Source organism: Monodelphis domestica, chromosome 6 (assembly GCF_027887165.1).
Source record: "Monodelphis domestica isolate mMonDom1 chromosome 6, mMonDom1.pri, whole genome shotgun sequence".
Taxonomy (NCBI): domain Eukaryota; kingdom Metazoa; phylum Chordata; class Mammalia; order Didelphimorphia; family Didelphidae; genus Monodelphis; species Monodelphis domestica.
Genome location: NC_077232.1, coordinates 306,531,787 through 306,547,489, shown reverse-complemented (window position 1 = coordinate 306,547,489; position 15,703 = coordinate 306,531,787). Strand labels below are relative to the sequence as shown.

At 35.3% G+C, this 15,703-nt stretch overlaps 1 protein-coding gene across 1 annotated transcript in view; it reads right to left on the bottom strand.

Moving 5' to 3' along the window:
• The window catches only part of FAT4 (FAT atypical cadherin 4), a 203,997-nt gene that overhangs the window by 110,315 nt on the left and 77,979 nt on the right, over nucleotides 1-15,703 (bottom strand). The window contains exons 3-5 of the mRNA XM_056803836.1: nucleotides 13,345-13,465; nucleotides 11,096-11,357; nucleotides 7,713-8,063 (exon numbers count right to left, since the gene is read on the bottom strand). Coding sequence (XP_056659814.1) covers nucleotides 7,713-8,063; nucleotides 11,096-11,357; nucleotides 13,345-13,465 — 734 coding nt within the window. The remainder of the gene's footprint in view (nucleotides 1-7,712; nucleotides 8,064-11,095; nucleotides 11,358-13,344; nucleotides 13,466-15,703) is intronic.

The window sequence follows — 15,703 nt, the reverse complement described above, 5'->3', positions numbered from 1 at the left end:
TGAAGAGAAATCATTTTTATTCATGACGAGGCTCGTTAGTGACTCTGGGCATGTGCTATACATCTAGGAAATACATGTTGACATTTTAAAAGAGAATGACTTGTGGGCCTTTGTGTTATCTTTCAGAGTATGATACTCAGAAGCATTTTTCTTTGCATGGAATGTTCAAATCACAAATGGAGGAGATGCGTTATTTTGAAATCCTATACTTTGGCTATCCATGTTGGAATGTACATTTTAGTGGATTTTCCATTCCACCTTCTAGCGCCACTGGAAACACTCCAACTTCGTAGACTCAGTGGTCAATGTGCTGAAAGTGATCATTCCAATACCTTTTACATCACCCATTGATTGAATTTTGAACTTCTCATGTTTTGGGAAAGGCTGTATCAACAATTATAATTAACCAATTACTGGACATCTTATTGTCATTCCCACTTCAGTAGCTCATGAGATTTAAGGCTTTTAAAGTAGTTTCCTTTGGGGGTACATCATGTAAATATTATCTCCATTCATATTGTTAAGAAAAAGAGAGTAGGACAAACCCTTATTAAGAATCTACTATGTTCCAGGCACAGTGCTAAGCACATTAATATAATCACAATCCTAGAACAAAAGGAGTCATTTTTATCCCCATTTTTCAGATCAGGAAACTGAGGCAGACAGGAGTTAAGTGACTTAACCATTATCCCACAGCTAGGAAATGGTGAGGTAAGATTTGAATTCAAGTCTGCCTGATTCCAGATCCACGGTTTCATCTGGAAGCCAGGGACTGCAGAGGCACTCTAGTCTAACAAGTAGGGGAATAAGAATTCTCTGTAAAGTGGTCTTCCAACATTTCCCCTGTTGAGAGTTGTCATTGAATGCTGCATTAGGGGTCAGAAATCAAGGGTTCACATTTTATCTCTGGGACATTCTGTTTGATGTCAGGAAAAGTGATTTGGCCTCTCTGAGTCTTCACTATATTTTAAAATTTACAGATACCTCGTGTCCAATCAGTTCTGTGATGGGACTTGTCAATGGGGGAAAGGTTTTATGCTATCTGGTTATTTTCATTGGTGCAAGCCATTATGTCTCTGCTATGAAATATGTGGATGGCCCACACTCAGCAACTCTAGTAAAGATCAGATTCACAAAATGTTCTGCTTGACTCACATTCTGAAAGATGTGTTTGTTGGCCACTGTGGTCCTGAAATACATGAAGGCTAGACAGTTGTTGCAATGGTTTGAGATCCTCTTGATTCAAGCCACCCCATGACTCTGGGTTCAAATCTCACCACTGGCATCCTTTGTTCAATCTTGGGCAAACATCAGATTTTCCTGGGCCTCAGTCTAATCTCTAACCTTGGACTAATAGACATGTGTAATTTTTCAAAGAGAGAACTTGCAGACTAATATAAGTGAATGGTCAATTTTCAGTAAACAAGTTTATCAAAATACATTTTATTATCTTTGAATGGTATAAAGAACAGGAAGCCTGTCTTATAATTCAAGTCATTTGGCAGGAAACTATGGTGATATGGTATTCAGTACTGAAACAATGACACAAGGTTGCTTGAAAAATCAACCAGCCAGTTAAAGAAACAGAACACAAAAGGTGGCCTGTATTTAGCAGACTCCCTCAGGTTATAAGTGTGTGTGTTTTAGGAAAGTCCATTACAATATCAAGCGAACCTTCTTATCTCTTCTAAAAACTATACTTTTAAAATTTAACTCTGAAATAAAAATCACTACAGTTATGTGTCTAAATCTATGAATTAACATTTCCTTAGTTCATACTGAATAAATCATAAATTTCTCTTCCTGATCTTAAATTAAAAGTTGACAATCAAAATCCTTCAATGTCAAGATGGAAGGCAAATTTTTAATTCCTTCACCAGAAGTCTTCAAGGCAACATTAGATTTGTTGCAGATAATGTTGAAGTGGATTCTCGATCAGGCACTAGTTGGACTAAATGGCCCCTGACTAGCTTGAAGATCTCTTAATTAAGTTTTAAAATTGTTTGACCTAATTAAGATACCCTAGTGGATTTGACTGAAGAATTGTTCAATTCATTGATCTCTCAATTTTTAGCAATGGTTTTCTTGAAAAACATGATCACATAGTAATTGAGAGACAAGTTAGATGCCTCTTTTAGCCTCAGAAGATTAAAAGATCCTTCTCCTTGCTAAGGTTAACTTTTGATTTTATTGTTTTGAATCCATCCTCCTCCTTTTTCTCTTCTGGGAGGTTGCTATTGATCATTCTTCTCCTTAAAGAGGTTGGCCAACCTTCATTCTTCTCTTAGTTCTGCTTCTAACTTTCTGGACTTTAATAGCACGTTTCCAACAGCTTCCTTTCCATTTCCCAAACTTCACCAAAAACCCTGTTCCCCCACCCCCTTCCACATAACATATTCCTACACTTTTAAGGTCCCTTTTATGTGTTACCTTCTCTCCTAAATCTCCTGCAGGGCATGAAATGTCCTTTTTGCATTTTCTTGTATTTGTATCCTCATTTCTTAGTGTGGCACCTGGCATACACCATAAATATTCTGTTGTCTTTCTCTGCCTTGCCTGATCTCTCCCTTCTTTCTAGTTTCTTATCTACTACCTTCCAGTGTGCTCAACACTGCCTCACCATCAAAATCTAGCTAACCAACTAAACAAAAAGCTTCTCCTTGGCCCTTGTAAAAATAGACTCGAATCCAGGACTTCAATCCCCAGAAATCCTTGCTCCACTCCCCCAGAATGTCCTCTAATCTCATTGAATTCTCACCTGGGCTGAGAGCGAGATGGGATATTTAAACTTTGTTGTGAATAGGCTCGGGCTCTTTTGGACTTCCGTTTTGGAGCAGATGTGTCTCTTTCATGATGTGAGGTTATCCTGTCTAGGCCTCTCTGGCCTAGGCATGTGCTTTCTTATTCTGTATTTTCTTTAATCCTTAACCTTTAATAAGCCTCATAAAAATATAATACTCCTTGCAGAGAGAAACTAATTTCTACCTGCCTCAGTCTCCCCTAAGTTTTAATCTTTACACTCTCTTGTCCATTGACTCAAACTATCTAATATAGTTCATTACTTTCATCTATAAAAGCCTCAAAAGAATTATTTATGTTTCTACTTCTACTTCCTCATCACTTTATTATCAACCTCGCAAAACCTTATAACTCTATACAGAGTTTTCTCAAAGGTCCTGTGTGCAAAATCTAATGTCCCCTTTCAGCCCTCATCCTCTTTAAAGCTATCAACAGCTTTTTGACAACCTTGAATAATACTTAAGTATACTTTTACCTCCCTTGCTTCCAAGATACTTATATCTCCCAGTTCTCCTTTTTCCTGTTTTTATTACTTTTCCGTTTCCTTATCATCCACATAAATATATAACTCCAAGGATTATTCCTGAGTCTTCTGGTCTTCTCTCTATTCCCCCCCCCCTTGGGAATCTCATATTCTCCCATGAATACAATTATCTCTATACATATGATTCCCAAATTTCTATACGTAGCCCATATATGTACCCTAAAGAGTAGACTCACATCTCCAGATGCCCTGGTCCACAGCCTCAGTATGTCCCAATCTGCTTATTACTGCTATTCCATACTCATAAATATTTCTATCCCTATTGAGTGAACACTTTTCTACATGGGCATCCTTGTCCATAACTTCAGAAGGCATCTTTCAAGCCCATGGCCTGCTCTACACTCATACATCATTTCTACTCTCTCAGAGTAGTTAAGTGACTTCAGCAGACTCATAGAGATTGCATCAGAAGTGGAATTTATATCCAAGTTTTCATGGCTCTAAATCACTCTTATACACCATGTAACACAATTTAATGATTTTTATAACTATTATTAAAAACAGAAATCTTACATTGAAAGAATACAATATAATATTACAGAAATTATCATCATTAGCATCTGTGATATTTAATATAAAAATAGTGGATCTGAGATATGGGTAACAAAAGATTCCCTCACACCACTTTCTCTTCCTCTCCCTCTAATCCATAATTCAAACAAATGTTAAACCTAGCCTCTTTGACTCCTTTTCTTCTGGACAAAACTGAACACCTCAGCCTCACATTTAAAGTCTTCGACAATTTAGATACAAATCACCTTACATATGACTCTAGTCTTATACTCTGTCACATACACTGCATTCTAGAAGAATGAGAAGACTTTCTGTTCCCTGAACAAACTCCAGCTTCATATCTGAATTTCAGAACTCATCTTCTCTGTTGATATTACCAGTTTTCAGGAATCTTTCCCACTTTAAACTTTTCTAGATTGTTTTGTCTGATATCTCTTATGTCCCCCTTTATTCTCCATTCTTTTATTACACTTAGAAGGGCCTTCTGTGTATCTTCCCAGTAGCATGTATATTCCTTTGAATGACAAAAGTCATCTTATTTTTGCCTTTCTACTATTGGATTTAGCACAGTGTCTACATCTAAGAACTGTCAATAATATTGAATCAAGAGTTATATTGATGAAGGAAGACCTGAGCTGAATTTCTATCTGAGATGTTTATTAACTGTATGACTTTGAACAAGTCATTTAACCCCTCTCAATCTCAATCTTCTTATCTATAAGATGTGTGTGTCTGTGTGTGTGTGTGTGCGTGTGTGTGTACTTGATATCCCTCTAAGATCCAAATCTAGGAGAGAGATAATTAGAGTCCCTTTAGTCAAACTCCCTATTTTACAGATTTGCAAAAGTTTCAGGTCAAAAATGGAATTTGAACCAAGTGAAGAATCATTCGACTTTAAGAAAACATTTCAGACAGTGTACAGATTCTTTGGCTTCAAATCGTTCTACATCACTGTCCTTCTTTGCCTTCATTAATTATGCTACTTTCTAAGTGTTCCTTAGAACTGACCCTGAGAGGAAACAGGAGAGAACAAAAGAGCAAAGATAGAGCACAATACAAAGATTGCTTGAAGGTCATCTCAACCCACAGCAACCAGAGCAGTCTGTTACATCTGATCATTTATTTAGACTGTCTAAGCACTATATGAAATCTGTTTCCTTCTTTCTGGGAGTTGAGCCTCCATTCATTCTTAGCAAAGCAGGATTTACTCTTGTGGGATACATGAGGAAGAATATAAGCAGTTTTCTTCTCCTTGACACAGGGAAAGTCAAAATGTTTGCATAGACAGTCTGGACTATGTTGCTCTCTACTATTTCATGTTTACATTACTGGAGAATGGCCAGTGAAGTTAGATTTTAAAAGAAAATTGGGAAAGTTCTTTTGCAAATACCTCAAAAAAGATGAAGTTGTTACAGATTATAGATTTTTGGGCTGGATGCACCTATCATGATCATCTTGTCCAGTCTCTTTCATGTCACAAATGAGAAAACAAAAGATACATAATTTTAGGGTACAATGAAAAAGGGAATACTTCTGGAGTCAGAAGATCAGAGTTCAAATTCTACTTTCAATATTAAAAACCTGTATATCCACTTAACCTATCAGGTCCTCAGTTTACTTATTTATAAAATGAGAGGATTGGACTAGATGAGCTTTGAGAGAGTCCTCCCAATTTTAGACCTGTGATGCTGAGTTACACAAAATAACATAGCAAGTTAATAACAGTGTCAGGACTTAAATCCAGATCTCATCTATGACATGGGAAGGTTTGAACTGATGGCCTCCCTTCCACTTCTAAATCTAGGATTCTATGATTTTCTCATTCTAAATCCAGGGTTCTTATCAGGAAGCCAGTGTTCAAAGATATACAAGATTCCAGTAGAATATAAGTTCTTTGAGGGAAGGACCATTTTGGTTTGATCTTCTATGCCAAGTATTTTGAACAGTTCTGGAACACAGCATGTCTTAAATAAGGGCTTGCTGGTTTGAATTAAATTAAACTGTTAGTATCCCGGACTATACCATAACAAAATATACTCAGAGTCAAAGGATCCATGTTTGAGAAATGATCATGAGGATGAACTGTGTTAGAAAACTCTGCTATATGTCCCAAGGACTATTAACTACTGCAAAAGGCAAAATTAAGCATAGATTTGTATTTCTTAAGGCTTTCTCTTTAGTCTTTCCCTTCCAAGAATTTTATTTATACCTCATATTTTACTAAAGAACTTCAATTCACAGCATTTAAAGCTATCAGAAATCTACACAAGGGGTCTTAATTATAGCTCTTACCATGATAAACGAAATTCCTGTATGTGTTACAGTAAGTAAACAAAAGATGAGAGAAATATTATTTTATCAGGAGGAACAAGAAGGGTTCACTGAAACTTCCTTTATATTTAGATGAGTAAATAGTTCTAAAGAAAACTTAATGCTATTTTCATAATAGAATATTTATGATAATAATAGGACTTAACTGAAATTCATATAGTACTTCACAATCTATAAAGCACATTAAATATATTATTTCAACCTGAACTTTTCTTTTCTGAGTGAGAAGAGTCATGCAAACTATCTTTTTTCACTGGTATTTGGAATGTTGATGAGGAAACTTGCTATAGTAATATACATATTGTGAATCTTAAAAACTACTCAGACTATACTTTAGAAGATTTTATTTAGCTATTCCCTTATTGTAACAATGGAGATACTTGGTCTAACAAGAATCAGGAATGTATTGAGAACTTTTAAAATTACTCCACCCTAATTAGACATACTTTAGATAAAGTTGTAAACTCCTGATTGAACAATGAAGGTACCTAACATACATTATAGTGAAACTAGAACCTTAAGCTAGGTATATTTTTAGTTCTAATACAAAAAGGTGTTAAGTACCTATAAAGGTTAAATTAATCACAAAAAGGTCAAGTAGCTCACAAAAGGTAAGCTTAATAAAGAAGTGTGAAGTACCTCAGAAGATATAATCTAACCAGAGAAGGTGAGAACTAAAGATTGGTGAGAACTAAGAATGGGTAGTCCTGGAAAAAAGCGTCTACTGTGATTGGTATACATGAAAATTTAGGGGAGGTGACATAAGAGAAAATTTCTTTAAAAAGGAAGGGGTAAAACGTCAGTGGAGGCAATTGAATTCAGTTCAGGGTGGATATTCTGAACTCAGTTCAGGAGATTGAATTCAGTGGAGGACTGGAATTCAGCTTGGAGACGGTCTCGTGGTGAGTGATAAGACTGACTCCCTTACTCTTAGGCCACTTTGGCCAAGGCCTTTAACTACTGTCTGACTCAGCCTGAGCCAAAGCAGTTTCTCTCTCTCTCTCTCTCTCTCTCTCTCTCTCTCTCTCTCTCTATATATATATATATATATATATATATATATATATATATATATATATAAACTAAAATCTCCATAATTTCCAGACTGACTTGGGAATTTTATTTGGTGACCATTTAAATCTAGATTTCAAGTCACAACACTAAAATTATCTTAACAATATTAGAAGGCTTCTGTCACCTTAGAGTTTTAAAGAGTTTCCTGGGGAGACTGAGAGGAATCAGACAGGTAAGTTTGATTCTAAATCTTCTGGAAACCAAGGCCAATTGACTATCCATGATACAACTGGACTTCCCCATATTTCCCATATTAATTAGTAAAGGTAATGTTATTCCTATTTTATATAGGGGGAAACCAAAGCTCAGAGTACATAAGTGACTGTTCCATGGTCATTGAGCTTTAAAATAGGTCTTCTTGCTTCCAAGTCACCCTGATCTACTTTGCCATAACACATAGCTATTTTATAACATATCAAAAACAAAGTTGAATGTCATAACAGTTACTCACCATCATCAGCATCAGTGACATTAAATATAAGAATTGTGGATCCAAGAGGTAGGTTCTCCATTAAGGATGTGCTATATGATGTCAAGCTGAAGACTGGTGGATTGTCATTCACATCGAGAATATTAAAATAAACACGGATGGTCATGAATTGTCCTCCACCATCTTCTGCATGGGCAGTGAGGATATAGTACTGCTGTGTTTCATAGTCTAAACTTCGAGTCAAATTAAAGACTCCAGTGACTGGATTCAGGAAAAAGATACCATCTTCATCATCTTCACTCACAGTATATGTAATTTCTCCATTCACACCAGAATCATCATCTGTAGCTAAAATGGCAGCCACCAGAGAGCCTGGAAGAGAATGAAAAATACCACAAAAATCAATTCCCTGTTGATCATTATTTTTGGAGGGGTGAAATCTTATACCTATAATTTTATCAGTATGGAAAAACCATCAGCTCAGATTAGTCATCTGCCAAAATGTAAAGTCATAAAAAGTTGCATGGGGAACTATTCAGTTAAATGGGACCTTTGTGTTCTTGTTGTTCCATCTCTTGACTGGAAACTTTTTATGTTTCTCTCTCATTCCTAGAATATTTTTTTTCTTCATCGCTACCTACTGTTTTCTTCAGATTGCATCTAAAATCCCATCTTCTACAAGAAGCCTCTCCCAATTGCTCTTAATTCTAGTGCTCTCCTCCTGGTAATCCTATTTATCTTATATATAATTTATTCATATGTATAGGTTTGTTTATAGGCTCCTCCACTAATTTATTTTTGTATTGTGTCTAGGACATATAGTTGTTTAATAAATATTGATTGATTGAGTAATTGATAGACAAATAGGTGGCATTCAAATCAACAAATGCAATTGTGAAAATCCACAAGGCACTTAAGATAGTTCAACTGTTGTACTATGAAACAAATTTAAAAAAGGGAACAAATGAAAAAAAATCCCTGCTAAGACTTTATATTGTATTAATGTTATTATATTATTATTCTCACTCTCATTCTATGATGTTAAAAGAAAGATGAAATTTCAATGTTTCTAAAAGGTAAGACTACAAAATCTCTATTTTGGTAAAGAACAAACTTACTCAATTATTAAAGTAACATAAATATTATCTTCTAGCACAATCAAGTAAGTTCAGCTGTGTAGAGATAGAATAATTGAAAAGATAAATCTACTTTAACTTCTCTTCTTAGAGATAAGGTAAATTTGACTCAATCATTGTTGTCTATTTTAGATGAAGTAAACTAAGTGAATTTCATACTTAATAGACATTTGCATTGCTTTTTGTGCTTCTTCTAACATTACTGTTTCTACCAAATTTTGAATACTTGTAGCAAAGACTGGATGATTGGTTTTGTGTTTATTTCTCAATTGCCCAAGGGTTAGCATGGATTAGAATGGAGATGTACATTACAACTTGTCCATAGATGGATGAGTACTTTTATTGATGGCCAAAAAAATAATTGGTCTTGGGGAATTGTGAGTTTTAAAACTACTCCACCCTACTCAGACCATACTTTAGAAGATTTGATTTAGCTATTTCCTGATTTGTAACAAGGAGATACTTGGTCTAACATAATCAGGTCTTGGGAACTCTACATTGCTCCACCCTTCTTAGTTTAACAAGGTCAGAAATGTCTGCATCCATACTCAAGGATTAAGTATCTAAGAAGATGGCCTTCAACAGAAATGTGCAGAAACAACTGACAGACCCCTGGGGTATCCTAAGTCGAGGTAAGCTATAATTGGTACAGATGAGATGCAGGAAAGTGATGTAAAATCGTCTATATTGGGCATGTCACTTCCCCTCTTCACCCTCTTTCCCTGGAGAGGCGGCTCTGGCTGGCAGCATGCTAAGCATTCCGACATCTTGGCTTGGTGGTAGCTATTTGTCTGGGTTTTGGCAGTGAGTTTGCCCTTGAGCTGATTCAGGTTCAGGCATCTTGGCTGAGCCCTCTTGGAGTTCTGGCTAATTCCTTCCTCCTTTACTCTTCAAAACCTTACCTTCCTAGAGCCTCTGGTCTTCCTCCTGGCACAAGCCAGGTGGGAGAAATACTACACCCTTTCCTTCTTCCTTCTTAATTTCTTTCCACTATATTAATTAAATCACCATAAATTTCCAGCTGGCTTGGATATTTTTTTTTAATATTTGGGATATCCATGGCAACCAAATAATTAATATAGTTTAGGTCACAATGATAAAATTATCCTTTACAGTTTATAGAGTGACATATAACATATATAGATTAAGTATATATCATTTATGTTAGATGGAGAGTCCACATTTTTGAAATTAAAGAGCTCTGAAATATTTCCATAGTAAACTAAGAAATGATTTAAAATTTCCCCCCACCCTTTTCATTGTTTGCAATCTCTTCCACAAAATGATTAATATGGAAAAATGTTTTATATGATTGTACATATAAAAATCTATATCTCATTGCTTATAATTTCACAAAGGGACAAGAGTTGGAGGACACCAAGAAGAGAGAGAATTTGGAGCACAACATTTTTTTTAAAATGAATATTAAAAATTGTTTTACATTTGATTGGAAATAAATAAAGTATATTTTTAAAATATTAAACACCTTTGTGGAAGAGCTTTTATTGAGACATAATGGAAGAAAAGAAGAATGACCTCATCATATAAATGCTTTCAAAAACTTTGAATATTCTTATAGATCATGCTACTTTTCTACAAAGTTTCATAATGGATAACCTCAAGCAATTCCAGATTCAAGCATTGCATTTTGTCAAACATTGGATAAGATATCAACAGATATTTGATGTAATAAGTAATCTAGCACAAACCTTGAACAGAGTAGGCACTAAACAAACTATTACTTAAAATGACCTTAACATATTTAAAGATATTTTGTATTATTTCCAAAGCTATGGGAATTGAATATTCAAGAAGAGTAAACCTTCACCATCATAATTTATTCAAGAATACATGAAAGGGTAGCTGTAGATTGAAAGTCAGGCTTAGAGATGAAAGGTCCTTGGTTCATATTTTGGTTCAGAATATCAGACCATTCCCAACTTTGTGACCCTGGGCAAGTCACTTAATCCCCATTACTTATCTTTTTCTGCTCTTCTGCCTTGGAAACAATGCATACTATTGATTCTGAGACAGAAGGCAAAGGGTTTTTTTCTGGTTTTTGTTTTTTTAAGAATATATTGAAAAGTCAAACAGTATTTTGGACCAGGTAACTATACCCATGAAAGATTATTGAGTGTCTTTAGAGCCAGCAACAATTTTTATGCCAAATTTGTGGCAAAACTTAACTAAATCTATTAGCAATAATAAGCAATAATAAAGATGAAAAAAAAATAGCTGTGCAAATATGGCAATCTTCCAGTTACTTACCAGGTGTGGTATCTTCTGGAATATCAAAAGAGTACACAGGTCTGGAGAATTTAGGTATATGGTCATTAACATCACTGATAGTGATATTTATTCTCATATCTGAAGACTGTAGACCATCATCTGCACGGACCAGCAGGGAGTACTTGGAACGGCGTTCTCGGTCCAAACGCTTGGTGGCAATCAGTTCTCCAGATTCGGGGTCAATATGGAAACTGTCATCTGCACCACTAATGATTGCATAGGTGACAAGAGCATTGGCACCCTAGAAGAAAAAAAATGAATCTAAATTGCTGATAAAAAAGTCTTTTCTTGATTACCAACTTATCAAAATAACATTTGTTCCACCAGCCTCCTAAGTTTAAGTATTATTTCAAAATCTCATGCTTGGGAAACAATGCATAATTATTCATCGTTTCATCTAATTAATAAAGATAATGAAGCCTCTAAATTACATGTTAATGTTTTTAGACATTCAACAAAAATATTTAGTTAGCTAGCTATGATAGACAGTATGACTTTATGGCTTCTATTCTGAACCTGGAATCAGAAATTAACCAGCATTTACTAAGTACCAACTAAATATTGGAGAATGTGATGGAGCTTAGAACAACAAATACAAAACTAAACTATTTCCTGGCAACCAAGATTTTAGAACATACATTTTCTGAGATGACATTTTAATAAAAACCTATCTTATATTGGAAGAAAAAAGCTTTAGTTTGGTATAGGACGGGGGAAAAGTCGGTGAGTTCGTCAATAGATAAAGATTAGAAAGAAATGAAGGTCATATGTTGGGTTTTGGAGAGGGGAGTAAAAGACCCTTCAAGGAAAGGAAATAGCATGAAAAAAAAATCAAGATGCAAAGCCAGTTAGTCTTATTCATTTGAGAAGGGGTCTTAATTTAAGGAAAGAGTAGGAGATTAGAAAAGTTGGTAATTGATTAGGGGAGGCAATGAATGTCAAGCTATGATTATACGACAAAATGTTTCATCTTGGACAATCACAGTGTCTTGTATATAGTGGGTATTTAATCAATATCATTTGAATGAATAAATATACCATTTTCTGGGTTCCCATTTTTTCATCTAAAAAATAAGAGAGTTGGACTTGCTGTTGAGTCATGTCCAACTATTCATGATCCCATTTGTGGTTTACTCAACAAAAATACTGGACTGGTTTGATATTGCCTTTTTCAGCTCATTTTACAGATGAGGAAACTGAGGTAAATAAAGTTAAATGACTTGCCCAGGGTCATAGCTAGTAAATGTTTGAGACCAAATTTCAACTCAGGAAGATGAGGGTTCCTGGCTCCCAACCTAGTACTATCTACCTAGTGCCACCTAGTTGCCAATGAAAGACTTAAACTAGATGATCTCAAAGGCTAACCTGCAGTCTACTCTACAAGTCTAACCCACAAAGGTCTGTGGAAGATTTTATCCTGTAGGTGAAACATAGCTACTATTAAATTCTGAGACAGGACTGCTAGATGGACAGAAGGATTTTGAGAAAATGAATCTGACAGCAAGATGAAGGGATGATACCTTAGACTGAAGGGATGCTGGAAATAAAAGAGCAGGGCTGTGCATGACGGAGGGGGGAGTTTAAAAGATCCTTTCCTTATGCTGGTTCCAGATGATAAGAAATTAAACTCTATGAATTAGGAGACACTGATGAGAGCAAAGGCCATTAATGTCTTTTGAAAGTACAGTTTTGATAGAGTGAAAGCCAGATAGCCTGGCTTTTAAAGCTATTACATCAGCTGCTATTGGTACTAATTTTTAGAACAATGTAAATTCTAAAACATTGTCCAATTTGTTAATTATATTTATTCTCCTTTAAAAAAATCCCTTACCTTCCATCTTGGAATCAATACTGTATATTGGTTCCAAGGCAGAAGAGTGGTAAGAGCTAGGCAATGGGGGTCAAGTGACTTGTCCAGGGTCACCCAGCTGGGAAGTGTCTGAGGCCAGATATCAACCTAGGATCTTCCATCTTTAGGCCTGGCTCTCAATCCACTGAGCTACCCAGCTGCCCTCAATATATTTATTCTCCTTAACTAATCATATCTAGGGTGCTTTTAATAGTAAAGCCTTTAGAATAGACTCTATCTGATGTGTTTTGCTGAATTTCACAAGCTAATAATGGAAATGAGAAGACAAACTGGTTCAGAACACATTCATCTCAAGATTCTCTTGTAACTGACAGGTTGTTACGGCTTCAGAAATTTATCCAGAGTTTGTGATGCTTACAAAATCTTGATAGCTGTTGTCACAAGCAAAGTTACTGAAGACCAAGGAAAGAATGTTCATGCCACCAAAATTCTTGTTATTGTCAAAAGCCTCAATTTCAGACATGAATATGATTTCATCACTGGAAATGACATTTAAAAAGAAGCATGATTATTTGCCTTTGCCACTGCCCCCTAATGGCCATGGAACTTTTCCATTAGATTTGCAGCTCAAACCTAACATTTTTGTAATCTTCTCAATTAGAATGTAAACTCCTTGAGATCATGTGCTGTCTTACTTTTCTATTTGTATCACCAGTGCTTAACAGTACTTTGCCTGTCATAGGTACTTAAAAAAATTAAAAAATAAACTTAATAAAAGAAATAATAAATAGGTATTTATTAAGTAAAATGTACATAAATATATAAGTAAAACAATAAATAAAATTACATTCATTCATTTATTCATTCAATCATTCTTATTTCTAGAATTTCTTTAACAAGAAAAATAAAACTCAAGAATACTCAAAAGTTTATCGAAATAAAATATGGAAATTTGTGGAATTCCAAATATAAATTAGAGGCTATCCTTCTAATACATAACTTCATTTCCCACAGTAATGCAATTCATACACCTTGCTAAGAATTCATAAAGAACTGAAAGCTCAAAGAGTAATTATTCAATTTTTTAAATGGTATCATATGGAACATTATATGTCACCATCTTTTAAGCACTCTATACTCAATCTCTTCCACTGTGGTACTTTACCAATTGAAATCCTATCTGAAATGCTCTCTCTCTCCACCTCTACTTCTTGGAATCTTTTCATCCATTCAAGACTACTCACCAGTGCCATCTCTCATACAAGTCCTTTCTTGATATCCTCACCTGAGAATTTCATATTTATTTTATAAATTGAAACTGTCACTGACATTTTTTAGACATTCTGAATGTTTAATTTTCAGTTGGAAGTACACTAAGGACGTCTTGAACCCCAAGCCCTGGGAGAGAAGATGAAATCAAGCGAATAAGCCCTGAGTTAGAAATGGTCTAGAGTAGCTTCTGAGACTGTAATGAGCCACCCCACCCCCCACATGAACATCAGATAGGACCAAGAATTTTCCAATTGTCTTGATACCACCTCTTGTTTAGAGAGTGATAATTACATCAAACTTGTTTCCATTGCTATGATAATCTGATGCTCTAAGGTTCTACTCAGAATTTTTCACATTTCAAATTCAACATTTTCAAATTCAAATTTTTACAAATTCTGAGTTGCAAAGGTTTGCCTTTAAGGGTTTGTTCCCTTCCCTGGCCACTTTGATCCCTCATAGCCTACTAAATTAGTCCTGTTCTCCTCATGACCTTATCCCCACTCGGTGTCTCCTATTATATTCTCTGAAACCCATTTTTTGGTTACCAAGTGATCTTTACATTAGACCTGTGTCTTTTCCCCAGTAATTATATCCCATATTCCATTTATCATTCATCAATCTGGAATGGCATATCAAGAGTTAGACTCAGTTCCAAGAAGAGTGAGATTCAAGTCTCGCCTCTGACACTTACTGGCTCCGAGACCTTGAACAAGTAACTTAAACTCTCAGTGTTCTAAGACTATTCCCTAAGACTATAATTTCTAGAGAAGAGGCTGATCTCCATTGGTAGAAGGAGTTTTCTCACCCAGAATTCATAGGTGCAACTCCTATCTCTAAAGTTTGCATTTATATGTGCTTCTTTATGTTGTTATCCTTAATAGCATGTAATCTCCTTGAGAGCAGGAACTTTTTCATTTTATCTTTACATTGCTAACATCTAGCTCTCTATTGGTTATATAGTATGTGCTTAATATGTGCTTCCAGGATTGGAGTGAAGAGAATTGTCATGAGTTTTTATTTTGTTAACAAATCTTTTCTGATATTCAGTAGGATGACCTATCCAGCAAGACGATGAACACTTTGAAGCATGATTGAATATAGGGAGGAGGATGAGAGCAGAAAATCCTCTCACTCAGTCCTTCACCAACTGTGTTTAACCCAGTGCTTGTGAACTAAGGTGTATCTGGGGCATGTAAAACCCTTTCCTCTAATTTTATGGTTAAACAAAAACATCCAATGAGAAGTTTATATTTCTGATCTGATTGCACTTTTTAAAAATCAGCTGTTCCATTTAACAATTTTTTTCATTTTTACCTTAATGTATCCCAGCTATCAAAGCACCAGCATTTAGTACTGACTGGTAAAACTGGCGAGCTCTTGGAAATTAGGTGAAAAGCAAAGAAAACCCAACAAAAATGTTATCTGCCAGATACATTAAAAAAACTGTTTAGCCTTGGAAAAAGTCTTGCCAACAACCTGACCCAAAGAATGAGGAGATTTCAAGA